This window comes from Mirounga leonina, unplaced genomic scaffold, assembly GCF_011800145.1.
Source record: "Mirounga leonina isolate KUSES-001 unplaced genomic scaffold, KU_Mleo_1.0 Mir_127, whole genome shotgun sequence".
In the NCBI taxonomy this organism is placed as follows: Eukaryota; Metazoa; Chordata; class Mammalia; order Carnivora; family Phocidae; genus Mirounga; species Mirounga leonina.
This window is the reverse complement of record NW_023270316.1, coordinates 73,400,790-73,427,483: the sequence shown is the minus strand read 5'-3', so window position 1 is coordinate 73,427,483 and position 26,694 is coordinate 73,400,790. Positions and strand designations below refer to the sequence as shown.

The window sequence follows — 26,694 nt, the reverse complement described above, 5'->3', positions numbered from 1 at the left end:
TGAAAGCTTCCGGAGTCCTCGAGGAAAAAACAAAATCAATTCATAGAGGAGATCTCTATATAGATCTAGATGACATATAATATATAAAGGATCAGGAATCAAAATGTCCTCAGACTTTCTAGCACAACGCTAGACGTGAGAAGGAAATGAAGCCATGTCTTCAAAATCCTGAGGAAAAAACATTTCAAACTTGGAATTCTATACTCAGCCAAACAATATAGTGGGAGGGTAGACAAAATATCTTTTTTTAAAGATTTTATTCATTTATTTGACAGAGAGACACAGCGAGAGAGGGAACACAAGCAGGGGGAGTGGGACAGGGAGAAGCAGGCTTCCCGCGGAGCAGGGAGCCCGATGCGGGGCTCGATCCCAGGACCCTGGGATCATGACCTGAGCCGAAGGCAGATGCTTAACGACTGAGCCACCCAGGTACCCCAGACAAAAGATCTTTTTAAATTCCCGAGTACTCTTTCCCAGGAAGCCACAGAGTGATCCACCAGGATGACAAGAAGCAAGAAAACTTGGCTCCGGGGGACAAAGAGGGGTGAAGGGAGCCCCATGGATGACGAAGAGAAGGGACCCAGGATGATGGCCCTGTAGCAGGTCCTGGGAGCAGCCAGTGTAGACAGGAGCAGGTTGCAAGTAGTCTGGGAGAAATTTCTCCGAGGAGGTAAACCTGACCCAAATACCTGAGGTGCTTGAGCACATTGAGAGGACATTTTGATAACTGGGGGCGGGGGGGGAGTTTAAGTTGAATTAGATGTAAGTACGTAAGACACAAAAGACGAGGTACACCAAAAAAACCAGACAGTCTTTAAATTCTGGATAAAATTAAAAGATTTGCAAGAAGGAAAGAGAAATCAGTTTACTACCTGGGTCCGCCGTTAATCGCATTGATACAGTCATGTTAGGATAAATCCCGAAGACTGGTCTAACTAAAGCTCCCACTCAAGCCCAGCAGTATGACGCGGTGGCTGAGCTGAGAGCCAGACTGCCTACACCTAACCCGTAACTGCCGCTTATTAGCCGTGTGGTTGGGCCACTTGCTTAACCACTCTGACTCAGTTTCCTTATGGGTAAAATGAGGATCATAGCAGAACCTAGGGTTTGGGGGAGTATTAAATGAATTATACATGTGAAATGGGTAGAACGATGCCTGGCATGTAATAAGTTCTATATAAGAATAACCTAGTGTTTTATAACCGTTTAGGAGTATGGAAGAAGTACGTGTGCACGTGTGCGTGTATGTATTCATCTCCATATTGTTTGGGAAAATCAATAGAAAAGGATACAACACTGTAAAAATGTGATTAGGGGATGGAAGTGAACATACCAAAAAAAAAAAAAAAGCTAAGATGAACATAGAATGGTTGCTTCTGAAGAAGAAATTGGACGGACCCTGGGGCGAAGGTGGGAAAGGCAGAGGTATGTTGTTTTTCGTAATAAGTCTTGTCAAATGATTTGACTCTCAGTTCCCCAGAAGCAGACCCTGAGACAAGGATTTGTGGGCAGGATTTAGCAAGGAAGCACTCCCGGGGGAGATAGGAGCGGAGGGCTGGACTCAGGCTGACCCTGCTGCAGGCAAGGTTGCCAGGCTGGCCTCTCCCACACCCGTGGCTGGGGGCCAGGCGCTCCCACAGGCCCGCAGGTGCAGGAGGCTCCCGCAGCCCCCCGGGCATGCCGCCTCTGGAGAGGGTCCTGGGTGCCGGCCCCCAGAAGGCTGGTGTCAGGCCTCAGAAATGTAAAAGGACGTGGGTCGTGGCCTTTAGATAGCTAAAGGTCCTAAAAATAGAGTTCAAAACTCTCCAGTTTGTATCTCCAGCCAGACTCTTCCAGACCTCACTGGGTTGGCCAATACTTGTTCAACTACAGGGACTCTTAGAGGTCTATGGCTGGAGGGTGCTGAGATAGCCTTCCAGGGGATTTTTTTTTTTTCCAGGTACCTAAGTACCTCAGTGTGTACGTTTAAACATGGGGTAGAGTTCTTCCTTGAACCCCTGAAATCCCTCCACGTAGACCCCACACCTGCCTTGTCAGTCTCAATGCTATGCTGCTCAAGAAATATAACATTATTGGGGCACCTGGGTGGCTCAGTTGTTAAGCGTCTGCCTTCGGCTCAGGTCATGATCCCGGGGTCCTGGGATCGAGCCCGCATCAGGCTCCCTGCTCCGCGGGAAGCCTGCTCCTCCCTGTCCCACTCCCCCTGCTTGTGTTCCCTCTCTCGCTGTCTCTCTCTGTCAAATAAATAAAATCTTAACAAAATATATCTTTAAAAAAAAAAAGAAATATAACATTATTTACTGTCATCCCCCACAAAGCAATTTATTTTATTTATTTTTTTATTCAAATTCAATTACTTAACATATAATGTATTATTTGTTTAAGGGTATAGGTCTGTGATTCATCAGTCGTATATAATACGCTGTGCTCATTACATCACATACCCTCTCCAATGCCCATCACCACGTTACCCCATCCCCCATCTCCCTCCCCTCCAGCAACCCTCAGTTTGCTTCCTATGATTAAGGATCTCTTACAGTTTGTCTCCCTCTCTGGTTTCGTCTTGTTTCATTTTTTCTTCTCTTCCCCTAGGATCCTCTGTCTTGTTTTTTAAATTCCACCTATCAGTGAGATCATATATGATAACTGTCTTTCTCTGGTGGACTTATTTTGCTTAGCATAACACCCTCTAGTTCCATCCATATCATTGCAAATGACAAGATTTCATTCTTTTTGATGGCTGAGTAATATTCCATTATATATATATATGTGTGTATATATATATATATACACATACATACATATATATATATACACACACACCACATCTTCTTTATCCATTCATCTGTCGATGGACATCTGGGCTCTTTCCATAGTTTGGCTATTGTGGACATTGCTGCTATAAACATCGGGGTGCAGGTGCCCCTTCAGATCCCTACATTTGTATCTTCCCCCCAAAGCAATTTAGATAGAAACAATAGTGTTTAAGTAAATTTTAGTACAATTATAATATTCAAACAACATTTTTTGGCAAATACAACCAGCAACAAAAGATCACCAAAGATTCTTAATTGCTCAAAATAACTTTGAAAGAAAAAAACCAGTCCTTCAGTTTTCTCCAGACACTGCCCTACCTTTCTTCCAGATTTACATGCTTTCATTGATTGCTAAATGGAAGCTTAATAAAAAGTTTGTATGTGATGACATGATTGAAATTCACAGAAAGTCTTTTTTTTTTTTTTTTTAAGATTTTATTTATTTATTTGACAGAGAGAGACACAGCAAGAGCAGGAACACAAGCAGGGGGAGTGGGAGAGAGAGAAGCAGGCTTCCCGCCGAGCAGGGAGCCCGATGTAGGGCTCGATCCCAGGACCCTGGGATCATGACCTGAGCCGAAGGCAGACGCTTAACGACTGAGCCACCCAGGTGCCCCAGTCTTTTTTTTTTTTTTCCAGCAATCCTGCTGTAAACAAGGGGGCATTTCACACTCATGTTTTTATATTTTTTTACCACCAAAATGGCACTGGCCCAAGCATCCTGGTGGTCAGCGGGAAGGCTCTGTGGAACACACCCCAGCATCATGTGGGGCTGGCACAGCATCTCACACAGAGACCCCCAATAAATATCTGAAGGAACCAACCTGAAGCCATTACGTGCAGGCTCCCTCCCTTTATCACAGGTACCATAAACACATATCACTCTGTGGTAATCGCACCATAAGAAATGGTAAATCGCTGTGGGAGGTGAGTAAGCAAGCCACTGGTTTATGGACAAGATTTATTGTCACAAATGATCACACAGGAGAACACGCTCCCTTCGAAATTGACAGTACTTCCCCTCCTGGGCTGTCCACCCTTTGGGATGTTGGAGGACACTACTGAGCTGGAGACAACCCATTCAAAATCATCACTAACTCTAGGATTTAAAATGATCACAACAACCACAACAAATCAACCGAAAGATCTAAAATTCCAAACCAAGTTGCTGGCTCCCTTTCGTTTTAGCTGCCCTAAGCGTTACTTATGAAAAATCTTTTTCTACTCACCTACTGGAGCAGGAATTCTTTTTTTTTTTTTTTTCTTAGAGAGTGTGTGCACACAGGGGGAAGGTGGAGCAGAGAGAATGGGAGGGAGAGAATCTTAAGCAGGCTTTACGCCCAGCACAGAGACCATCACTGGGGCTTGATCTCACAACGCTGAGATCATGCCATGAGCCAAAACCAAGAGTCCAATGCTTAACCGCCTGAACCACCCAGGCAGCCCTGGAGCAGGAATTCTTAACATGGGGTCCAAATCCATGAGATTGTTGGACAGTTTTTTTGCTTAGATGTGTATTTTCTGGGGAGAGGACGCTGGAGACGACCTCCCAGTTGTAGTGGTAGGCAGGAGGGTGACAAAGGGAGAGCTTTTGGTGTGCAGTGGAATATTTTTTTTGTACATTTGGTAGAGGAAATACCTCCATTGGGGAAGGAATGACAAAAGGCTGGGAAAACAGAAAAGTCAAACAGAAAAAAAAAAGTCAAACAGAACCGTTTCATCAGCTCTAGCTACAAACAGATGAAGGCATTTCTCCTTTTATAGAGGGGGAGGGGCCTAGATAAGAGGGGCAGCAGCTGCTCTTACACCTGCTCAAATCTCTGGTTTGGGAAGATTAACATTTAAGACCAGCAATTTTCTCTTCTCCCTAGGTAAGTGAACATTAATAGAGATCCATTTGAGATTCTGGGCCAAGTTTGTACCATCACAGACACTGGAATATTGGTTTTCCAGGATGCATCCTGCACATTCTCAAACACAGCCCCAAATGTTCCAAGGAGTACAGAGACCCTCCCCTTCCCACCCCGATGTGCACAACCTTCCACCTGAAGAGAGATGCCTCCCATCTCCAAAGCTGGCCCAGAGACCAGGGAGAAGGGATGGAGTGAGATCAACCCCATGCTTTTATCATTGACTTTTGTCTTGCACTGCTGGTCAGATCAACATAGCAGCTGGGAATCCCTTGAACATGAACTTTGGAATAAGACAAGCCCGATAGTTTGAAAGGTCCAAGAGAGAAAGAACCTGCCTCCACTTTAAAACCCTACTCTTCAGAGGCTGGAGGCCATGAGGCCCCCAGTAATCTGGGCTGGAGAACCCAGGCTTCCTCATCCTCTGTAGGAGGGCTGCTTTGGAGAAGACACCTTGTCGTATCATTGTTCTGGTGATGTCTTGTGTCTGCAGAATTTGGGGCTTTATGATTGAGGGCACTTCTAGGTAAAGCATCTGCATCCAGTTGGCCAACTTCATTTACCCATCTGTCCTCCATTCCTCTTCTTTCTTTAATTAATCCAATCATGCAGCAGCTATTCAGAAAGGGCTGTATAACAGGCCCCCCCTTGGCATTTTTAGCAACTGGATTATAGAATTTCCCTTTGCCAAGGTCTGACCAGGAAGAAGGACTTAGTGATGTAAAGAGAAAATAGGCCAACAGAGCTGCATGTGACTCATACGGCCAGGGTGAAGAGGCAGTGGCGTTTGTGGAAGGTCGGATAGGCTGGACGTCACCGTTCACATACCCCCGTGAATCTAAGGAAAGTGACAGTCATGACCCCACAGTGGAGGAAATAAAAACACAAGATCTTGAGTTCAGAAACGCAAGAGAGAGCCTGGAGCGCTGGCCTCAGACAGAGCACTGTACCCACAGTTGTGCCCAACTATCTCAGCTCTTCCCCATCTCCGTAATGGGGCTGCTCTAGCCCCTGGAGCCTCACTTTCCGGGGAGATTTAATCAATCTTTTTTGAGTAAATGAATGTCACAAAGAATATTTTAAAAGTTGCCACCTGGGGCGCCTGGGTGGCTCAGTCGTTAAGCACCTGCCTTCGGCTTGGGTCACGATCCCAGGGTCCTGGGATCGAGCCCCGTGTCGGGCTCCCTGCTCGGTGGGAAGCCTGCTTCTCCCTCTCCCACTCCCCCTGCTTGTGTTCCCTCTCTTGCTGTGTCTCTCTCTGTCAAATAAATAAATAAAATCTTTAAAAATAATAATAATAATAATAAAAGTTGCCACCTGCTCTGTGCCAAGGTAAGAAGTACAAAGGATTCTCCAGCCTCAAGAAGGGTGCAGGTGTCACTCTTAAATGTAGGTGATAAATAAACATCTCCACTATTAGTAAAAGGGCTGTTTGACAGGACCGTATGGAAGCCACAGGTGTGGGGACAAGAAGAGGTCATATAGTGTGGGGACCGCAGGGATGAATGGGCAGGCATGTGGCCATTAGGCTGCCCGCTGATGAAGAACCCCGGGGACATGGAGTTTCCGCATTGGTGAGTTCGAATAACAATGTCTGCCCCACCAACGTAGGGGAAGGATGAAAGAGATGGTGTATTTAAAGTTTTGTAGAGTTTTTGACCATTTCTATGGGTCAAAAATTGACCTCAGTGATTGAGAAGGAAAGGTGGGAATGGTATTTCAAAGTCAATTCATAGGATACAGGGACCCCATGAAGCATGTGAGAGAAAGAAAGGTAGAAAGTAAAAACATCATCAGCATGCTAGAAAGTGATAGTTACATCTTTTGTTCAAGGCAAAAATTCTTAATCTAACCAAGAAATATTTATTGGCACCTACCATGTGCCAGGCCTTGTGCTAGATGCTGGGGTTACAGTGGTGAACAAGATCCATGGAGCCTGCCCTACAGAGCTGGCATGCTGCCAGGGAAGATGAATTGAAGAATTTCAGTGAGGCGCATCCAGTGCCAAGAGTGGGGACATGCCAAGTACTGTGGGGTCCAGAGCAAGGCCACTTGGCCAACTGGAGCAGGTCTGGCAAACTCTTGGGAGGAATTGACCCTAAGCTGCCACCCGATGGATGAGTTGACATTTGCTAGTTTTGAAGGACAGGAGGGAGCAAGAAGGAGTGATACAAACCAAGGGAAGAGTATCCAGGGAGATCTGAAGGGAAGTGAGAGCTGGGCAAGTGTGAGGAATGAAGGAAGCACGGCGTGGACAGAGCGGAACTGGTGAGGAACAAGGCCGGAGATAATACCAGCTTCTCTGAGGCCTTGCAAGGGTATTACTAAGGAGTTGGGACTTTGTCCTAAAGGCTATGGGGCACTGTTGCGATCCCTGGCATTTGGGAAGGACTTTGGTGGTCATGTGGAGAAAGGATTGGAGAGAGTGAGCCTGGATGCAGGATGCACCTGGAGAGCCGGTGATATGATGGGCTGGACCATGATGCTGGCAGTGGGGGTGAAGGGAAAGGGATGGATTCTGCCCCTCATGGAAACCAAAAATCCATTCAGAAATGGGGCAAGAACTCCCTAAAGGTGCCTGCTCACCTCTGCCAGTGGTGGTGTTTGGTGGCTTAGTGAAAAAAGCTAGCGGAGGAAATTATCAAACACAAAAATCTTGTACAGGCTGTGGATGGAAACTGCGCATTCAAGCACCTGCCCCTGTGGGTAATCAGAGGGTAATTAGGCCTTGCTCGCTAGATGGAATCTGGCCACTCCAGACTAAAATGGATTTGAAGTGGGAGGGAATGACGAAGTCCAGGCCTGTGGCGGTACCCTGGTGGGGCAGTAACAGCTGCAGGAGATGTGATGGACAGACCGAAGCTAGAGGAGGGCTAATTTGAGAAGCCAGGATGGAACTGCACGGTGAGTAGACAACCAAGAAGAAGAATGGTACTGGGTCTAAGCATGGTGCACTGGATGATTCCAGGGGAAGTCATGGGGGACATTCAAAGAACAGGTGCTGAGAGAGGGCAAGAAATCTGCTGACACAGCACAGCTGGGAGCAAGAACAAAGATACAGGTGACAGCCTGGGGGACGTCCTTTAACTGGGCAATTAGACAATCAGTGACTCCTCAAGGCTCCCTGAGAGATGGGCAGTATAGTGAGAATGTGGCCAAGGGGTGGAATCTCTCTTGCTCAATCTGAAGGCAAAGTGGAGGGAACTTTGCCTAACCATTGTCTTCCAGCTCACTTTGGGTTGACCTTGGCCAATGTAATTGTGCTCAGCCATTCATTCATTTTTTTTGGTTTGAGCCAATATTTGAGAACCTAGTGTCAGTAACAGTTTACAGATGTATAGCACTTCATGATGTTCACGCAGATCACAGTAATGATGGCGACAAGAGCTAACATTTACCGAGCAGTTCCTTTGAGCCATGTGCATTGCTATATGCTTTACATGTGTCTTCTCATTTAGTCCTCACAACCCATGAGGTAGGTACTATTGTCCTAAACTGACTGATAAAGAAACTGAGGTACAGAGAGGTTAATGAGCTTACCAAATTCTTACATGATGCCCACAACAACTCTGTGAGGGAGGTAGGGCAGGGTGTCCTCTAGTTTATAGATGAGGCAAAGCAGGTTGGGAAGAGTTGCCCAAAGTCATCCTCAAGCAGTGGTGATTGGGGCCCAATCCCAAGCTCTTTCTATCACATGCCTATAAAAGAGGAAAGAGCATGTGGTTCTGCTTCTTTAAGTTAAAGGTGTGTTTTGGGGATGATGTCCTGGTTCCTTGCCTGATTCCCAAGGGCAAAGGCTCTAGCTAACCACCTTGTTTGTGCTGGACCAACCCAAGAGAAGTAAACATTGGAGATAAGAGTAAAATTGGGATGAAAGGAACCACATGTTGAAGGTCTTCCAGAGCTGTACACATTGGAGCTATTTTGTCCACTTATCACCATAACTACACTGATTCTTGTCACACTGTGCATCTGACTCGGTTAGCAAGAGACTTGTATAATGGCTGGATGCTGTGTCAGGGTCCCCTCTCTTGTCAGAAACCTCCTTGTTCAGATGCTCTCCCCTTAGTGTGAGTTCAGGATCACCAGGTCTAGGGTTACTTTGTGTAATGAAAGACACTGACTCTATGTATTGCTTATACTGCATAACAAATTACCCCCAGACTTAATGGATTAAACCAACATACGTTTATTATCTTACAATTTCTGTGGGTCAGGAATCTAGGCATAGCTTTACTAGGTTGGCTGCTTCAGGGTCTCTACCTGGCTGTGATAAAGGAGTCAGTCAGGATTAGGATCTCATCTGAAGGTTCAACTGGAGAAGGATCCACTTCTAAGCCCATATGGTTGTTGGTAGGATTCAGTTCCTATTCAGTCCTGCTGGAGTGAGGGCCTCAGCTTCTAGTTGGCTGTTGGTCAGAGGCCACCCTCAACTGTTTGCTGTGGGCTTCCCCAATACGGCAGCTTGTTTCATCAAAGTGTACAAGCCAAGAAGAGGAAGGGAGTCTGCTAGGAAGATGGGGAAATCCCAATATTTTGTAACCTTATCATAGCCCATCACCTCTGTCTTATTCTGTGAGTTAGAAGCAACTCACAAGGTCCAGTCCACACCCAAGGAGAGAGGTAATTACACAAGGACATGAATACCAGGAAGTAGTGATTACTGGGGGTTATCACAGAAGCCTGCCAACCACAACTCTAGCTTGAGAGTGAAAGACATAAGGCAGCAGCAAATGGAGAAAAAAATAAAGGCTACTAATTTTTGATTACTTATGTCCTGAGCCTTGTGCTGAGCACCACACAAGAATTAATTGTCTCGTGTAATGCTCACAACAACCCTGTGGCATATATATTATTATTCCCATTGTACAGATAACAAAGTTCAGAGGGATTAAGTAACTATCTCAAGGTCAAATAGTAAATGGTAGAGCCAAGATTCAAAGATAGATCTGCCAAACTACAAAGCCCATCCAACACCTGTGCATTCAAATGTCTCCTACTTGCCTCCTTCTCTCTGGTCCCATGGTCACCCCCTTGAGCCTGGACCTCCCACTCTGTTGACAATAATGTACCTTACTGTGCCTCTCTAACTTTAGGATCACCCTTCTAATCCTATTCTCTACATTCTTTTTCTTCAGTACCATATTTGTTAGTGTTAGAAGGTCTAAGTCTTGCTGAATAAGTGGGGGAGGACTGGGGAGATCTGGAGCAATTTTGGGGAGGATCACTCTGAGCAGAATTCTCTCCAAATGGCTGGGGAGTGGCCTAATTTGAACACTGCTTTTCTGATGGGATCACAGCCCACAATGGCACCTGGAAGGATCAGGGCCTTCCTCGGGTGTAACAGAAGATGGGGAGGTGAAATCAAATGCAGGAGGTGAAAGAAGGGAAGAAGCCATGGGTTCAGTCAGCTGGGTGGATGGTGGCCACACTCATTGGGACCAGAAAACCCTGGAAGAGGAGAGGGAAAGAGGAGGGAAGTTTTAAATGTGCTGAGTTTAAGCGTCTGTGGGTGTTAGGGGATTTTAAGGATCTACCGTTCATTTTGTGGGGTCTGATAATAGAATGAAGATATGATTATAGAATTAGAATCAGCAGTTAGAGCTAACTCTCAAAATGAGATGATGTAGGAGACTGCTTTAAAATACTCTTTAAAGGAGGGGCGCCTGGGTGGCTCAGTCAGTTAAGCATCGGCTCAGGTCATGATCCTGGGGTCCGGGGGTCTAGCCCCGCACTGGGCTCCCTGCTCAGTGGGGAGTCTGCTTCTCCTTCTCCCTCTGCTCCCCCTGCTTGTGCTCTCTCTCTGTCAAATAAATAAATAAAATCTTTTAAAAAATACTCTTTAAAGGAGTATTTTGCTGGACTTTAAAATAGTCCAGCAAAAAAAAAAAAAAAAAAAAAGCAGGGGAAAGTTGGGGATGGAGGCATTTAGAATGAAAACAAATTGATGGTTGTTGCAGTGGAGTGATGGGTCCATGGGGTTTCTCTGTACTATTCACTCTATTTTTAAGTAGTCTTAAAATTTTGAAGATGATGATGATGGTGATGATAAGAGCAAGAAGAGGCAAAGAGGAAGAAGGGCACAGACTATTCCTCTCAGTAACTTGGCTGGGAAGGGAAGAAGTGAAACCATGCAATGGATAGCAGAAGCACAGAGACATAAAGGAGTTTTTTGTTTTTGGTTTTTTTTGTTTGTTTTTTGTTTTTGTTTTAGAGATGAGACACTAGAGCACATTTATTGGCTGAGGGAAAGCACAAGAGAAGAGAGTACAACTTAGCCATTGACACAAAACTGCTTCGTAAGAAGCTATCCACAATATAATGGCTCCCAATCATTTGTGGTCAAGATGTGTAGATAGGTGGACAGTCAGCTGATGGTAGACTGATTGACACTGGGCTCAGGGGGGATGACTCAGCTTTGTTCTTCACGTCTCTCTTCTCCCTAGCCCAGGCGAAAGCAGAAATGTCCTCCTGGGGGCAATGCCAGAAGCCTAAGAGAGCAACACACAAATTCTCTTGAGGCCTAGGCTTGGAAGTAGCACACTGTCACTTTTAACTTACAAGCCAAAGCAAGTCACACAGCTGAGCTTAGCATCAAGGAGAGAGAAAATATCTCCAGCTCCCTTCATGGGGGGAACAGAGTCCCACGGCAAAGTGCATAAAAAGCTGAGGCTAGTAAATGCAATTTTCTAGCTAGAAGAGGCGTATCAGAATTCTGTGTTAACCTTTTGGCTTGACTTACAAGATGCATAGTCTTTCCAGGCTGAAGCTGTTCGGGTTTGGGGAAAAGAGCTTGAACCTCAGGTGGGCCCAAGATTCTCTTTCAGGAGTCATTAGCCATGGGGAGTTAAGGGGCCAGATTGTAAAATCAGGGCTGAGCCAAAGCCCTTGGAAAACCGCAGTCACAAGGGCAGAAACTCAGAGTCTCATAGAAGAAGCTGATCTAGAGAGAAGAGTGGAGAAACAGACAAGGATGACCAGAGACCTGCGACTGTGGGGGCATGAAGCCTGGGGGAGAAGGGGGAAGGGAAAAACGTGTGCACACGCAGGCACACATGCACTCATATGCATACACACATACATACGTGCACACACCCAGGCATACACCTACGCAGGAAACAAGGAGTGTCCTGGAGTCGTCTAAGAGATGCCTGGAGAGAGGCTGAGGAGGGCAGCAGACCCAAGTAGCGACAGTCAGACTGAGAAGCAGACTGTCTGCGGATGACTATGATCCTATGAGGTCCTTCTGCAATCAGTGCAGAGAGGTTCCCTTGAATGCTTACCCTAAATCTCTTTTCAAGTAGATTAGTTTGAGTGTTCCTTGCACAGAAAGATTCCTTGATGAAGACATTCATGTAAAACTTTTCAGGTTTCACACAATACTTCATAGCTGTGCTCATTTAACTAACAAATAATGTGTGCAAGTCACCTTGCTATTGAGGATTCAAAATATGATCCAGTCTCTGCCCTTATGGAGATTAAATCAAGATCGGGGAAACAGGAAATTATAGCCTGAATAGTTAAAGATAACCCAGACATTTGAAAACTTTCTACTCAGTGCCATAGAAGGAAAGGGCTACAGAAGTTCAAAGGCAGAAAAGATGGGTGAGGGCTGCAGTAATCAGGTAAGGCTTATCTAGAGGAAATAGGACCTGATCTGTCAAGAGCAGGAAGGAGCCTGGTGGGGGGCTGAGCTCAGGGCCCCCATTTCCCACCTGAATGCTGTTACCTGAGCTGCAAGGCATAATAGCCAAGAGGACTGAAAATGCTTTGCAATTACCAGTCTTGCACACTTAAACCTATAAAATCTCAGATGTTTTAGGGAGGTATGCTGGCAGCTGCATGACAGGCTGTTTTAGGTGTCTAGGTCCCGAGTCCAGAAAAACAAGACAGAGCGTGAGAAGGGAAATGGGTAGGACAGGCATAAAAGTCAGCTAGGCCAGTGATGGGCAGAGGAAGGAGGAGGATCAGGGACTCTGATATCACTGGAGGCCCCAGGTGTCATCATTTTCAAAAGTGACTCTTACGTGCGCAGCCAGGGTTGAGAACCACTGTTCTAAGATTTCATGAGTAGGAGACAGAATTCTACCACTGTTGACAGGGCAAGAGAGGGAAGGAGGTATAGCCAGATGGAGGAGGTAAGATTGATTGCTTGGTGTTAAAATAAAAATAAAAAAATCCACTTGTCATCTAGAAATGTGGGCATTGGAAAAACGCACTGGGGAATAAACTGCAGAAAGGAAGAGGTGGAGCAATGGATTTGTTCCCAGGAAAGAAGGAGACAGAAGGAAAAACGCATGGCCTGGATCCTATTAGCTGCTTTATATGAAGTGTTGCTGGGAAAACTGAAACTTGGTGGTCAATGGGCCTAGCACAGTGGCCTGGAATAAACAGAACTGTTGGTTCACATAATCTCATTCATTCCAAAAACGATTATAACAGGTGTGTATTATTTAATAGTCCACTTGAAAGGTGACAAAAGAGATTCAAAGAACCTTATCTAAACTCCTACAGTTTAGAACCCAAAGTTAGGTGTAGTGGGAGGTTCTCCCACCACAGTACATCATAGCAGAGGGCTGAGAAGGAGAATGTGGGTACTGAGCTAAGAAGGTGGGAAGAACTAAAGAGAACTAAAGAGATGGGGAAAGTCAAGAAGGCAGGAGGAGAGCTGTGGGCACACTGTATGGGGTCAGGAGGCTAAGGGAGTATCTCGAAGAGTACCATGTCCAGGGTGCAGGGGGCATGAGCCAAAACCAACACAAAGGAAACCATTTAAGACTCTCCGAGTTGTGGGAGGGAGGGATGTGTGTGGACTTGTTCCATGGAGCGGGGCTAGTGCAGCAATCAAGAAAAGCAACAGGTGGACCCACGTCCCAGACACCCTCTCACAGTCCTCATGACCCCCTGAGACAGGCATTATTATCATCATCTTCACTGTAAAGATGAGGGGACTGAGCTCAGGAGGGAGTACTATGTGAGGATCCCAGATCAGGACTGGCCAGTAAGCCCTGGCTTATTTTCGAAACTGCACTTCTCTGCAGGAACCTGTTCGTCACCCTCTGACAAAGACCTGTTTCATGATTTGGAATGATGCAAGATGTGAAAAAAAACGCACCTGGCAGAACATCAGACAATCCATCCCGTCATTGTTACTCTCATCCAAGGACAGCCGTTAAACATGTGATCCTCGTAAACCAAGACACCTATATTCATTCAAGTCTCTCAACAGCGCTGCTCAAATTTTAATGGGCATCGCACCACCTGGAGATCGCTCTGATTCAAGTAGGTCTGTGGTTCTGATTTCTAAAGGTGCTGCCGGTCCGCAAACCACACTTGGAGAAGCAAAGACCTTAGGGCAGTGGTTCCCAAACTTTCCTGCACACCGGAATCCCTGGGCGCGTTTCCAGAACTTCTGATTCCTGTTTCCTACCTCCAGAAATTGTGGCTTAACTGGTCCGGGGTATGCTCTGGGTTTGGAATTTGTAAAAGAACTCCACATGATTCTAACGTGCAGACAAGTTTAGGGAGCACGTAGAAAGCATACGACCAAACATGTCCATAAAGAAGACAAACCAATAATGTGAAGACAAATTAGTTTAAATTATGCACGGCTAGTGCTTTGCGGAGGGTGGTGGCGGATGGGAGACAGGTCACAAGCCAGCTGTGCCTCCTGCCCTGTAGGGCGGCTTAGGTAAGGGCGACTCTCGCCCGGGAACGGGAAGCCAGGGCCCCCAGAGCCGCGCGCGGGAGGGGCGCCGGCCCGCGAGCGGCTTCCCGGAGCATGCGCGAATGCGGCGCCGGCGCGGGGCGGGGCCTGTTGTCCGCGCGCGCCGGCGCTCCCGTCCCGCCTCGCTGGGGTCGCGGTCCCGGAAGTGCGGCGGAGTCGCGCGTGGGGTCCTCCCCGTTCGCTGCACGTGCCTCTGGGCACGTGGCTGAGCCACGGCCCCGGGCGCCCTGGAGCCGCCGGCCTCGGTCGCGGAGGCCGTGTCATCCCTGACCATCGCCGACGCCTTCGCCGCGGCCGGCGAGAACCCCGCCTCAACGCCCTCCGCGCTCAATAGGAGGTTCATCTGCTCCTTCCCTGACTGCAGCGCCAATTACAACAAGGCCTGGAAGCTAGACGCGCACCTGTGCAAGCATACTGGGGAGGTAACCGGGCGCCGGCCAGGCCGCGGAGGGGCGTGGCGTCCAGGCCCAGGGACTCATGATGCAGTGGCCCGCCAGGTGGGCTCTAGCCATGAGGCCCGGGGCAGCACGTGGGTGCACATGCCTATGCAAGACATGTTCAGCTTTGGCACCCTGGATCCCGGAGGCGAACCAGCTCTGCCTTGGGTTTGGGAGGAGCTGAGGAGAGGTAGACACGTTCTGAGACCGAGACATCCTTGTCATGGGCTGGGGGCTTACCAAACCGCCGCTTCCCCTTTGATCTTGAGTCTTGGCCAGTCATCACCTCCTGATAATCTGTAAATAGGTGCAGAGGAAGGATTCATTTACTCTCATACTTTCTACATCCCCTACGCTTACCCCCAGCAGACACCTGACTTAATCCCCGGCCTCCTGGAACTGGAATGGAGGGTGACTTCTAAGTACTGGAGGTTTGGCAAGCAGCATGCGTTCATTCCTCCATAATTAAGTACCTTTCTAGCCCTGAAGAAAGAGTAGTGAACAAAACAGACCAGGCATCTGCTGTCACCGACCTTATGCTTTAACTGGGGCAAAGGAATAAGGAATGAGATGCTGTAAATTGAGAGCTCCTGGAGGATGATCAGGAAAGGTCTCTCTTGACCCGAATGAGAAGGAAAAGATCCAGTCATGCAGACATAAGGGAAAAACAGTCTGGCAGAAAAGGAACCTGCGATTCGGTGTGATTGAGTTGGGGACTATACAAAAGGAGGTCTGAGCAGCAGGTCTGGTGGGATCATTTGTAGGCCAGGGTAGAAATAGGGTTTGGAGTTTGGGTTTTATTTTGAGGGCAATAGGAAGCCTTTGGAGATGACCCCTGGGGAAAGGGAAGCTCATGGAGGCCAAGGAATCTGCCCAATTTCCCAATGTTTGACAGAGCCTGGCTTCACACTGTCTCATCAGAAGGCCCTTAATTTCTTTCCTTTCCTTTCCCTTGACCTTTCCCCTTCCCTTTCCTTCTTTTAAAGATTGGTTTATTTTAGAGAGAGAGAGAGAGAGAGAAGATGGTGGGGAGGGGAAGAGGGAGAGAGAATCTCAGGCAGACTCCAGTGCCGAGCTGGATCTCACAACCCTGAGATCACGACCTGAGCTGAAATCAAGAGTCAGATGCTCAACTGACTGAGCCACCCAGGCGCCCCTGAAGGCCCTTAATTTCTTAAACCAGGGACCTGCAGCCCCTGCCTTTGCTCCTAGCACCTATGTAACTTAGGGGCCATTCCTTCATGTGTCCTCATGGCCCCCATCCTCCTTATCCTCTCCAGCATTGGAAGGTTGATCATTTCCTCCAACTCTTTTTCTCTTCTTCACTGACTGTTTTCATTGCTCCTTTGTGCCCTTGACTTTACCCATGCCACCCAGCTGTCTTGGCACTCTTACCCAGTGACTGTCTTCGCTCAAAACACCCATTAAGTTCTGCCACCCTGTCCTTTCTCTTACCCATTCTGTCCCTCAAATTGTGGGTTCTTAAACTTCTATGTCCAAGTAGGGAAGCATGTGGTCACTTTTGTGTCCCTCCCTGAGAACCCCTGGGGCAGCATGAGCCTCCTGTCCCTTCTGTGGGTCACCCCCAGAGCCATGGTCCAGGGGAAGGATAGATTGTGTCCTTGGGGCACGGGGGAAGTAGCTCTGCGACCCCTCCCTCAGCTCTGCCCTCTAGACAATAAACTGCCCTCTCTTTAAAACAACAACAAAAACAAAAAAAGTAAGACTTAGGAATACCGTGCAAAGTTCTGTGGATCTTCCCCCAGTCATACAACTCTTCTGTCTTCTTGTCTACTTGCTTTGCTACTAGTACTAACATTTGAGGCCTTGGTACCTCCCTCTTGGACTGTTCGGGGGTTATGTTTTTCATAGTTAAATAAACAAAACTGGTAATTTGGGGGATGTTTTTGACTTTTCCTATAGGTTCAGAATGGAGACCCTTCCTCCCTGGGTCCTAAGTGTTGGTTGCAGTTAGGCTAGGAGCTGATTGCTTTGCTCTGGCACCTGTGAACATCTTCCTGGAGGTGTGCCAGGCATTCTGTTAGCACAGATACTGGGCTTGTCCGGGATGAGACGGAACCTCCACGTTCCTCTGCCTAGGCTTCGAATGGATAAAAACACGCTGTGGTGGAGATGCGTGCATGTAGGCCATGCTGTACCTGCGCATAGGACTTGCAGACAAGTCATCTTCGGGGAGGGGGGGGCGGTGTTGCAGCCTGTTGTCAGGTTAGGAGCAGGTTAGCAGTGCTGTCTCTTACTGTGAAGGCTGCCTGCTTATTCCATACGCTACTCCTAGAACAAAACCTGCCGCACCGCCTTTGTGAGAAAGCTGCAGGATTTGTAAAACATTCTCTAGCCTTGGTGCTCAGCACTTACTGAGTGGAACCATCTCTGGAGGCAGCGTCCACATTTTAGGTCTTTAAATAATGCTGGCGTTACGAACTAGGGCAGGATTGACATGTTTTTCTTCTTTCCTTCCTGCTAGAGACCGTTTGTTTGTGACCATGAAGGGTGTGGCAAAGCCTTTGTCAGGGACTACCATCTGAGCCGCCACATCCTGATTCACACTGGGGAAAAGCTGTTTGTGTAAGTAGAGAACAGTTTTGAGGACTTCGAAGTGGTTGCGTTTGGCATACCGACCTGGTAAGAAAATGGATGGTTCACTTCCAAGACCAAGAGTGTGCAGCTTCTCTCATTTGCATCTCCTGGTCCAAGGGGAGACTGGGTTTGAATGTGTGGAAGAGAGGAGGGGGTTTTGTGCGCGCCCTTTATGTAGGATAACTTCAGGAATGAGTTTATCTGAAGTTCTCTTGAGTTTGCATCCTCTCTTCTCCCTTTAAAGTATATACTAACTGGGAAACCCACCCCAAAAGACACTTCGTTCAGACCAGATGGGATAATGGTTCCCTGGCAGAGTCTTGGCTCCACAGGTACAGCGTCTTTATGAACCAATAAATAAGCTGCCGGGATAAGAGACAGAAGCATGAAGAAGTAGAGCTTTTAATAGCTTTATCTTGTATTTCTTCACATTAAGCCCCTGCACCTCTCCCATACCAGGCTTTATTTTATTCTTCTTGGAGTTGCTGCTTATTTCTGAAAGGATGGAGGTACTGCTTGTCTTTTAAATCAACTACTTCTTTAAAGCAGTGGATCTCAGATTTAGGGAGCATGAGAATCACCTGGAGAGCTTGTGAGAATCACCTGGAGAGCTTGTTAAAAACACAGGGTGCTGGATCCCACCCTGGAGTTACTGATTCGGTAGGTAGGGAATGGGGCCTGAGAATCTGCGTTTCTAGCAAGTTCCCAGGTGATGATGCTGTGGTCTGGCATCCACACTTGGAGAACCACTGAACAAAATGTTTCATGGAAACAATTAGTTTTCATTGAAAAAAAATAATAATTTATTAGATATCCAGAGCTACATATAGGAGACCATGTCAAGAACTAGCTGTGTGGCAGGTTTTGCAGATGTTAAGAATTTGATATCATAATTGTGTTCTGTGAGACAGTTCCTCGCACAGTAAGGTTTTCTAATGATCTGAGTTGATTTAGTTTTAAGATGATGGTGAAGGTGAAGTGTCTCATGTCTCACTAAGGTCCAAACAGTCTGAGGAGGTGAGTTGTCGGTTGTTGATACGGGATCACCTTCGCTGTCATTTTCCACGTGGAGAGCCACCTCTCTGTGTGACCAGTGTGCTAGCCAGCAGGAACGGGACAAACTACCGAGGGGGTAAATGTCCTTATCTCAGCCCCCAGTCACGCACACAGTGTATCATCAAAATAGATGACCCCAAGTGAAGCTTAATGGATTTTAAAATGTAGTTCAACTAGCCCAGCAAAGAGTAACTGAGCGTCACTGGAAAATAGAGCTGGGCTATGGTCTTTGACATGGAAGTTTCACTTTGGCGAATTTATTCTACAGATACACTCGTGCCTGTATTAAATGCATGTATGAGGTTACGTGCAACACTATGAGTAGTCACAGAGCATTGGAATCAACCCGCCTGCTCGTCACGAGGGACTGAAGAGCATATCAACACAGTAGAGTACTCTACAGCTGGGAAAATGTATGCAGATGTTATCTGGGAAACTGAGAATCTCCAAGGCATATTCACTGAAAGACCAAGGTTCAGAAGAGTGTGTACAGAGGGCTGCCTTTTTGTGTGTAAAGAGGAGAGAGAGGTGGACAGGAAGAATCTGCATTTATATTTACTTCTGTCTGTTTAAAACTCTAAAGGTTACTTAATAAAACCAAAAACGTCGCCTGGGAGTGGTGAGGAGTCATGCAACCATGTCCCTTTTTATGCTTTTTGGTTTCTGAGCTAAGTTACTGTATACTATTTAAAAGACGAAATCTTCAAGGAAAACAGGCTGGGTACAGATGCACAGGGTGAATGGGAGAGCTGAGGGTTCTTCCCTCTGGAACGAGGCAGCTCTGTGGTAATCCCTGTCAGCTCTCTCTCTCGCCGGGCCTGTCTTCAGCTCCAGGTCCCCTGCTGGACAGTGTTACTGGGCTGTCTCTCTGGCTCCTTAAATTCCCTGTGGCCAGAATCCCTCCCAGTCCAGTCTGAGCTCTGCTTCCTTTGGTCTTCTCCCTCCTTCTTGTCGAGTGGCATCCCTGTCTACCCGACGACCCACAGCAGAGACAAGGCCGCTCCCCTGGGCGCCTCACCCTCTCAGTCGTCCTCTACAGCAGGCGGCTCATCAGGTTCTGTTACTCTTCCCTCAGACCCTGTCCCTCCTGCAGCTGCCACGGTCTTACTCCAGGCTCTTACTCCCACTGAATGGTGTTTTCTCTGCCCCCAGACTGCTTCCTTTCTTAAAGCTGGGCACGGGATTTCAGCGTAGCTTTCATAACAAAGTCCAGGATCTTAGTATGTTGTGTAAATGGCCTTGGTGACCTGGCCTTTTTATGATCTTGCCCCATTTGCTTGACTCTCCGACATGAAACTGTGGTCCAGTGGTGCTTAACTGACCAGCAGCACCGCCTCCAACTCTGCTTGCGTCTTCTGGGTCCCTGTGCTTGCTGTCTGCTTCCTGTCACGACGTTTCCGGGCCCTGTCCTCTTGCCCCACACTTGTGTTGGGTTAGATGCCTGGGTCAGGATTCAAGTCCAGAGTGACAGAAAAACTAGTGGCTTAAACAAGACAGTCTCTGTTTTTCTTGCTTAAGTGCAGAGGTGGACAGTTGAGGGGTATTCCACAGTCAGGAGGTCCTGGGCTTCTTGTAACTTGTCTCTGCCGTCTTCATCTTGGGACTTTGACATCATGCTCCAAGAGGACTGCTGGAGCTCCAGCTGTCACATAGGCCTTCCAGCCACCAGGGTGGATGAAGGAGCAAAAGAGGTGTGCCCCCTTCTCAGACACTTTGTGGTTGTTTAACAGGATGGGCCCGAAACAGCCATATGGCCACCCGTAATTGCAAGGAAGGCTGGAAAAACCTCTATTTCTGTTGACTGCATACCCAGCTAAAACTGGGTTCTGTTCTGAATTCTGCTCCTGAAGTCAAAGACAACACCGGTTGGAATTCCTAGTAGCCTCCGCCACAGCGCCCCTCCCGTGTGCAGCACAGTGCCCGACAGGACTGTTATCCAGTGTGTATCCGTGAGTGATAGCTGAGATTAGGGCTCTCAAGGAAGTCCTGCTTCATCCACCAGGTTTAGGAGAACTCATCACAAGAAGAGCACACCTTAAAAAAATGCAACTGCACAAAGAATTTAGATAATTCAAGGGCAAGATATAGAAACGCTCATTAAGGGGGACTAAAATGGCTTGATGATATGCCAGAGGGCATAATGGTTTGTGGTTTTGCTCTAAATATCTGTTTTTACCTCTGATGGTAAGCTGAAACTAGTGTTTTTGAGGTTTTTTTGGAAATGCAGCTTATTGTGACATTTCAAGCAAAATTAAGGTTATCAGATTCTAAATTGAGAACAGTTTAACTTAAACACGATTTAAGCCTAAGCAGGGTTTGGGCTTTTGGAACTAGTGTTTTCCACTTTCCCTCTGCCCAGTTTATTAAGCATGGTCTGATGCACTGTGCTTCATTTCAGGGCCTGACATGAAAATGCATCTCATTACATGGTAATCATATCAAGAGTTGAGAGGCTGACACTGACTTCGCACTTTGGAATTTGTTAAAGACTATTTTATACTGTATTTTGGAAAGTACTTTTATAAAGTTGGAGGATAGATGCATCCTAAAAATCCTCTTCCTTTGGCTTGTTAACATTTTGATTTATACAATTTCTTACAGTTGTATAGCTAGTGGTTGTGATCAAAAATTCAACACAAAATCAAACTTGAAGAAACATTTTGAACGCAAGCATGAAAATCAGCAAAAACAATATGTAGTAAGTATGAATGATTTTCTCTGCTTAAATTCTCTAAATATTTTTATGCTTATTGTCTGTTTCTAAAATGCTCATCAACCAGATTTTGTCTGCCAAATACCTGAATTTAACCCAACTACTAGCTATCATAATAGCGACTTATTTTGAAAGCAAACATTTTTGTGCTAATGTAGTTTATTATTGGTAGACTGCCCCAAAATGAAACACTTCTGCTGTTTCAGATGTGTTCATCTTTAAAGCCTCCTGGCCTAGAATTTAACAGTAACTCGATGGGAGCAAGTAGCAAGTACAGAGTCTCCACAATCTGTTTATCTTGAGGGAATTCTCTTGTGAACGGTTCTCTGATTTTTCTCCGGACTAATGAACCTTTATTAAACAGTGCACTTTTGAAGGTTGTAAGAAGGCCTTTAAGAAACACCAGCAGCTGAGAATCCATCAGTGTCAGCACACCAATGAGCCGCTGTTCAAGTAGGTGCTTCACGTGGCTGAGATCTCTTACAGTTCAGGTGGGAATAAGATTGAAACGCAAAGGTTGGGTGCAAGTGTTCAGAAACCATATCTTTTTTTTTTTTAATATTTTATTTATTTATTTGACAGGGAGAGAGAGCGAGAGAGGGAACACAAGCAGGGGGAGTGGGAGAGGGAGAAGCAGCTTCCCGCTGAGCAGGGAGCCCGACATGGGGCTGGATCCCAGGACCCTGGGATCATGACCTGAGCCAAAGGCAGACGCTTAATGACTGAGCCACCCAGGTGCTCCCAGAAACCATATCTTAATCAACACTTTTCTATACTGTGAATGCCCATTTATAGAGTGGGTCATTTCAAATGTTTGCTTTTCTTTTCTAACAGAAATAGTTAATGTATTTCTGAAGGATTTGTGAGATTAGTACAATTGTGGTTAAGCTTGAAGGGAAAGCTAAGAAACGACTTTATTCAGTGAGAGCCCATTTATTTTTATTAAAGATTTTGTCAGAGAGAGAGAGAGAGTGCACACAAGCAGGGAGAGTGGCAGGTAGAGGGAGAAGCAGGCTCCCCGCAGAGCAGAGAGCCCGATGCAGGGCTCGATCCCAGGACTGCCAGGATCATGACCTGAGCCAAAGGCAGACGTTCAACCGACTGAGCCACCCAGGCGCCCCAAAGAGCCCGTTTAATTGTGTGAACTGTCATTATGCAGACACGAAGTGTTCCTTTCCTATAGAGCAGAAGTCATGGGGCTTAGTGTGCATTAGAGCGGCCTATCCTGAGGGACAGGAACGGTGACTGGACACATGAGGGTGGACTTGCCGAGAGGGTCAGGGAGCCCCAGCCGCCTGCTCGGAGGGGCGTCTTGAGGGGCACTGGCTGGCCACTCTGCGTGCCGCCGTCCTGCCCGGTGCCTTCCTGGCCCCCCAGAGCTGCGCCTTGCCTGGGGTCACTGCAGGGCCTGTGTGTGTCCTCGCTGGCAGGCCTGCCACCTCTTGTGCCGCTGGGGCCTTTCACACGGAAGCGGCCCGTGCCCCTGCATGGCTCACCAGAGCCGACCCGTCTGCCGCTGCTCTCCTTCCACACCGTCCCCAGGCAGCAGCGTTAAACCCAGTAGAGACCATTCAGAATGCCTCAGGGGTTTACCTCCGCCATCTTGTCGTAGCCAGGAAAACAGTCCATTTTCAGAAGGACAAAGATGAAAGTTTTAATTTGATCACAACGCAAAAAAAAAAGTCGTCATGACTCTTTTCTCTCAGTTTGTTTTGTCTCAGGGCTGGTCAAGTAACTTGAATTTCACTTGTGATTCGGTGTCAATTTTAAATCTCCTCTTTATGATTAGTTTGGTTGTGGGGAGAGACTTTGGTAGCAGAAAAGGACAGAGTAATATTTACCCTCAGCAGATGCTCCACAAAAATGGATTGGCTCATGCGTGACGTGTTGTTAACCCAGGTGTGCCCATGAAGGATGTGGGAAACACTTCGCCTCACCCAGCAGGCTCAAGCGACACAGCAAGGTCCACAAGGGTATGTCTGGTGCTCACTGGGGGCCCCCCGCTTCGAGTAGACCCCGGTAGTGTGTGTGTGTCTAGTTCTTTGACTGTAAGATGCTTTCTCTTCTACGCCGTGGTCACGTGGAGAAACTCGACGCTATCTAGGCAGGGGCAGCATGCTGCTGGTTCAGGTTTTAGACCCGACCAGGCACGGCACATCCTTGTCTGTTCTTCCACTCCTGTTGTCGCTGTTCAAAGCGAGTGTTTTACCATCTGCCACAAGGGCCTGGTGGCACTCTATGCTTCTGAGAGTGTTAGCGCTCCGGCCTCGGTTGGCTTTTCACCACCGTTTACCTCTTTACTACCTGCGTCTTCCTTCTCCTTACTGGCATTCACAGGGCTTGGGGAATAGTTTGAGGTTTTGGAGTAATCAGATTGTAACTTTTTCAAAAAGACTTGATTAAATTACTTAAATCTATTCTCTGTTTCCGTGAGGGATTTTTTATTCTGTATTCCAGTTTTCTAAGTATATAATGTATGTTTTTGTTTTTGTTTTATTTTAACAAGAGACTAGTAGCTGAAGAGTAGGAGGTAGCCTTGTTCCTTTTAGTGTCACTCTGCTATTTAGTTGGTGAAACACAGGTTGGCTGTTACAGTGACAGATTCTTTCAGTCCTGGTGCCTCGCACGATGTCCATTTTTGTCTGCCGCGTTTCCCCTGGGTTCTTATTTTCTCCCTTAATTGCAGCCTGAGTCTTTCCTGGTTTGTGGAACTTACCAGATAGTAAGACTAGAGGCCAGGGGTAGGCACACAACCCCTGAGACTTAGTGTTGGTGGTCGGCCAAGCACAGAGGACCACAGAGCTCTTTCACTGAGGAAAACAAGAGGCAGGCATAAAGCAGGGAGGGCAAAGGGGCTGCGAGGCACCGAGGTGGGGAAGCACGGCAGCTGGGAGCCCGTGGGCGGTATATGCAATGTACCGGGAACAGCGTGCTCCTGTCAAGTCTGCTGACATAAAACCCTATGTGGAAAACCTTGCTACGCGATTATTTGGTTTCCCTGTAAAACAAACTTAGTTTTTATTCCCACCTCTAAAGACTAACAGAATATTATTGGGAGACTGGAAAAAAATTATATAGGCTTATAAGTTTCCTTTCTAATTACAGTTGGTGTTTACACTGAATGTTCACAAAAGGCAATGCACCAGTGTATTTTTTTTCTAAACAGGCTATATGTGTCAAAAAGAATGTTCCTTTGTGGCAAAAACATGGACAGAGCTTCTAAAACATGTGAGAGAAACCCATAAAGGTAAAGCAGACATGTATGGCACAGTGTAAATATTTGTCGTTTAGAGTGAAATGTTAAACATGTACCTTAAAATAATAACCATTCTGTGTGATGTTTTGTGACGTGTTGGGTACCTCAGTTTGACGAATGAGCAGACAGAGCTGTGGTCCCAGGTTCGGAAGGAGCTATGCCAGGAGGTGCTGTGCACGATTAGTTTTTTTTTTTTTTTTTTTTAAGATGTTATTTATTTGAGAGAGCGACTGCATGAGTAGGGGAGGGGCGGGGCAGAAGGAGAGGAAGAAGTAGGCTTCTTCTGAGTAGGTTCCCCTACTCGGCGGGGAACCCCATGAGGGACTCCATCCCAGGACCCTGGGGTCATGACCTGAGCCAAAGGCAGATGCTTAACCAGTGACTGAGCCACCCAGGCGCCCCTAAATTAGTAGTTTTAAAGGCTCTGGCAAGTCTAGAACCACAGGTGTTCTGTGGGACAGTTTGGGAAACAGTGCTTTATGTATTGGAGGACAAGGAAGGAAACTGCTCTTTTTAATCTCCCCTTGCCCGCAGCCACCATGCTGAGAACCCCTGCTCCCTGGGTAAGGGAACAGAGTGACTTCTGTAATATAAGAACATGGGAGAATTGAGACAAACTTCCAAGCAATAAAAACTGGAGTTAGTTTTTGATTTATGATGATCATGACATTTTCGGCATCAGATACATTACTTATATATTCAAATTCATTTTTTTCTGTATGGTGATACCTGGGGAAGTTGGTTAAGTTTGTCTGTCTACTCCACCAGAGGACACAAAATGTGAAGTATGCCAGAAAACATTTAAGCGCAAGGATTACCTTAAGCAGCATATGAAAACTCACGCCCCAGAAAGGGATGTATGCCGGTGTCCAAGAGAAGGCTGTGGTAGAACCTACACAACTGTCTTTAATCTCCAGAGCCACATTCTCTCTTTTCACGAGGAAATGCGCCCATTTACCTGTGAACATCCTGGCTGTGGCAAAACATTTGCAATGAAAGTAAGTACTCGTGCTCACAAATGCAGTCCTTTAGGTCTGTGGCTTCCCAGCTGGGTTCTTGGGAGCCCTGGACTCCAAGATGGTGCCCCAGGGCCTACAGGTGGGGAAAGCCGGGTGCTCTAGCCCTTCCACTCTGGCTTCAGCAGGAGGTTCTCAAGTCTGCAAAACAACCAGATTTGCCTACGCCAGTGGTTCTCAGAGCGTGGTCCTGGGCCAGGAGCCTCAGCATCACCTGGGAACTTGCTAGAAATGCATATCCCCAGGCCCCCCCTCACTGAATCAGCAACTCCAGAGATGGGGCCCAGTAATTGGTGTTTTAACAAACCCTCTCGGTGATCGTGTCTGACTTCGAGAACCAGTGCCTGTGGTACCACATGCTTATTGACTGTAAGAGTGTGCTGGGACCTGGGGGTTCTTTTAGACGGTCATCTTCCAGGGGTTGAGAGAAGTGGGCAACAAGGACAGGAGGGACCACAGCACTTGGGAATCTAGTCTGGATCTTGGTGTGATTTGAATAGGTAAGAACGGGACAGGCCTGGGCGGTTCTGCGACCCGCTCTCTGGCAGGTGCTCTTACAAGTGCGAACCGTGAGTTATGACTCCGACTGAAGAGCCACTGAGGCAGGCGCAGTGTGTGTCCAGACCCTTAGAAAACTCCCGGGGGCTGCTGGTGGTCAGCACTATCGAGGACAGCAAGACCTTGGTCACATTTTCCACTGGGGTTTGGGAATGCTGCTGACGTAGGTTCAGTTAAAAGAACCTTCTTCAGCTTGGAGTAGCTCACTCAGAACTGGTTTCCCCTCCTCTTACTTATGAAACTAAGAGCCGCCAGAGGTTGAGACTGTGTAAGTTCCTAACCTGGGTCCTTGGGAAAGGTAGTGATTAGGTCTAGGATTTGAGGAAGAATTCTGCTGTGGTGGGAGAATCTTTGTAAGCAGAGGTCATAGCCTTCAATGGTATGTAACAGAAAGAAGGTTGAATTTATTTAAATAACTCACGGAGTTTTCATATTAAGAGATACCAAAATGGCAGTGTTTTAAAGATTTAACTGTTTTTCTTTTTCCTTCATTGTAGCAAAGTCTCACTAGGCATGCCGTTGTGCATGACCCTGACAAGAAGAAGCTCAAAGTAAGTTGAGTTAGGCAAGCTGTTAATTTTAAACATCAGTTACCTCAGCCAGATGC

General features: G+C 47.0%; 1 protein-coding gene across 1 annotated transcript in view; it reads left to right on the top strand.

The window, feature by feature from the left end:
• The first annotated feature begins 1,355 nt into the window (after window positions 1-1,355).
• The window catches only part of GTF3A (general transcription factor IIIA), a 25,783-nt gene continuing 444 nt past the window's right edge, over window positions 1,356-26,694 (top strand). The window contains exons 1-9 of the mRNA XM_035002918.1: window positions 1,356-1,425; window positions 14,664-14,875; window positions 17,376-17,476; window positions 21,146-21,242; window positions 21,622-21,710; window positions 23,157-23,230; window positions 24,424-24,504; window positions 25,282-25,511; window positions 26,585-26,638. Of these exons, the coding sequence (XP_034858809.1) occupies window positions 1,356-1,425; window positions 14,664-14,875; window positions 17,376-17,476; window positions 21,146-21,242; window positions 21,622-21,710; window positions 23,157-23,230; window positions 24,424-24,504; window positions 25,282-25,511; window positions 26,585-26,638 (1,008 nt within the window). The remainder of the gene's footprint in view (window positions 1,426-14,663; window positions 14,876-17,375; window positions 17,477-21,145; window positions 21,243-21,621; window positions 21,711-23,156; window positions 23,231-24,423; window positions 24,505-25,281; window positions 25,512-26,584; window positions 26,639-26,694) is intronic.